Consider the following 1,056-nt stretch of genomic DNA (forward strand, 5'->3'; position numbering starts at 1 on the left):
TGTTTTGATCTCGCGGTACAACCTTCAAAGGTAGTATTAAAAAAATAAAAATAAAACTACTAGTGAACTCAGAGCTACAGGATAGTACAAGAATAAAAATAAGTTTGCTAGCTCTCTACAGAATTTGTGGTTAACTGAATATAAGAGCAGACTTGCCCTAGAAAAGCAACAAAAAGGGTGATTATGCATGCTAGTGTATATCTTGGCTGAAAAGTTATAAATGGAAAACTATCATTTTTTTTGCATGAAATTGAAGAAATTAAGGAAATTGTTAGGTGCTGGTGCAGTGCTTCTTGCGTTCTTTATTACAGAGTGCAGGGGAGGAAGAGATGCCTCCAACCAGATAGATATCACTGCAGGGCCATCTACAGGAAGAAAAAGAAGAGCAAGTGAAATAGAGCTGGTGGATGCAGTGTTGAGTCCTGCTTCACAAGAGATGCCAAAGGAAAAGAAACAGAAGAAAAGCGATGATTCATCAAGCGAAACATCTGATACGGACTGCCAGGAGGAGGGAAGCGGAGACAGAACAAAAAATGAAAAACAAAGAAAAAAAAGAATAAAAATAGAAATAAAGGATCTGGACGTTGATCTGTGGAACAATAAAAGATTAGACAACACGAGAAGAAAAAGCTATAAGCTAAACTGCAACATAGTGTCAGAGATTAATAATCTGAACATAAGCATGAATTATGTAAAGCGGCTTACAAAATACCAAGAGAAGCTCAGAAAAGACATCAAGGAATTTTGCACTCATGTTGCACAGAAGGTAGAGGACAATGTGTTTTTGTACTTCATTGCGTGCCGAAGTACAACGATAAACAAAAAATATAAAGACTTCTTTGGCATAAAAGAGCTGATTGAGGATGATAATAATATGAGCATGCTAACGAATTTTCAAGGGTACTATCCTGGAATACTGGATGATATGATAGCATACATAGAAAAACACCGGCAAATGAGAACCGTTAAAGACAGCCCTCTAACCGAGTGGAAGGAAAGAATAGGCGATATTTTTATACGAAACTGTCTTGATTTAAAGAGGTTTATGCCTAGAGA

At 36.7% G+C, this 1,056-nt stretch overlaps 1 protein-coding gene across 1 annotated transcript; it reads left to right on the forward strand.

Annotated features, from left to right (window-relative positions):
- Positions 1-244: 244 nt before the first annotated feature.
- On the forward strand, positions 245-1,056 carry NEMIN01_2504 (uncharacterized protein; the record flags this gene model as incomplete). Its single annotated transcript, XM_051478446.1, has 1 exon — positions 245-1,056. A coding segment is annotated over one exon (812 nt), but the record flags the coding sequence as incomplete, so codon positions are not given.

The sequence above is a fragment of the Nematocida minor genome, assembly GCF_024244105.1.
Source record: "Nematocida minor strain JUm1510 chromosome Unknown 7713, whole genome shotgun sequence".
Classification (NCBI taxonomy): domain Eukaryota; kingdom Fungi; phylum Microsporidia; genus Nematocida; species Nematocida minor.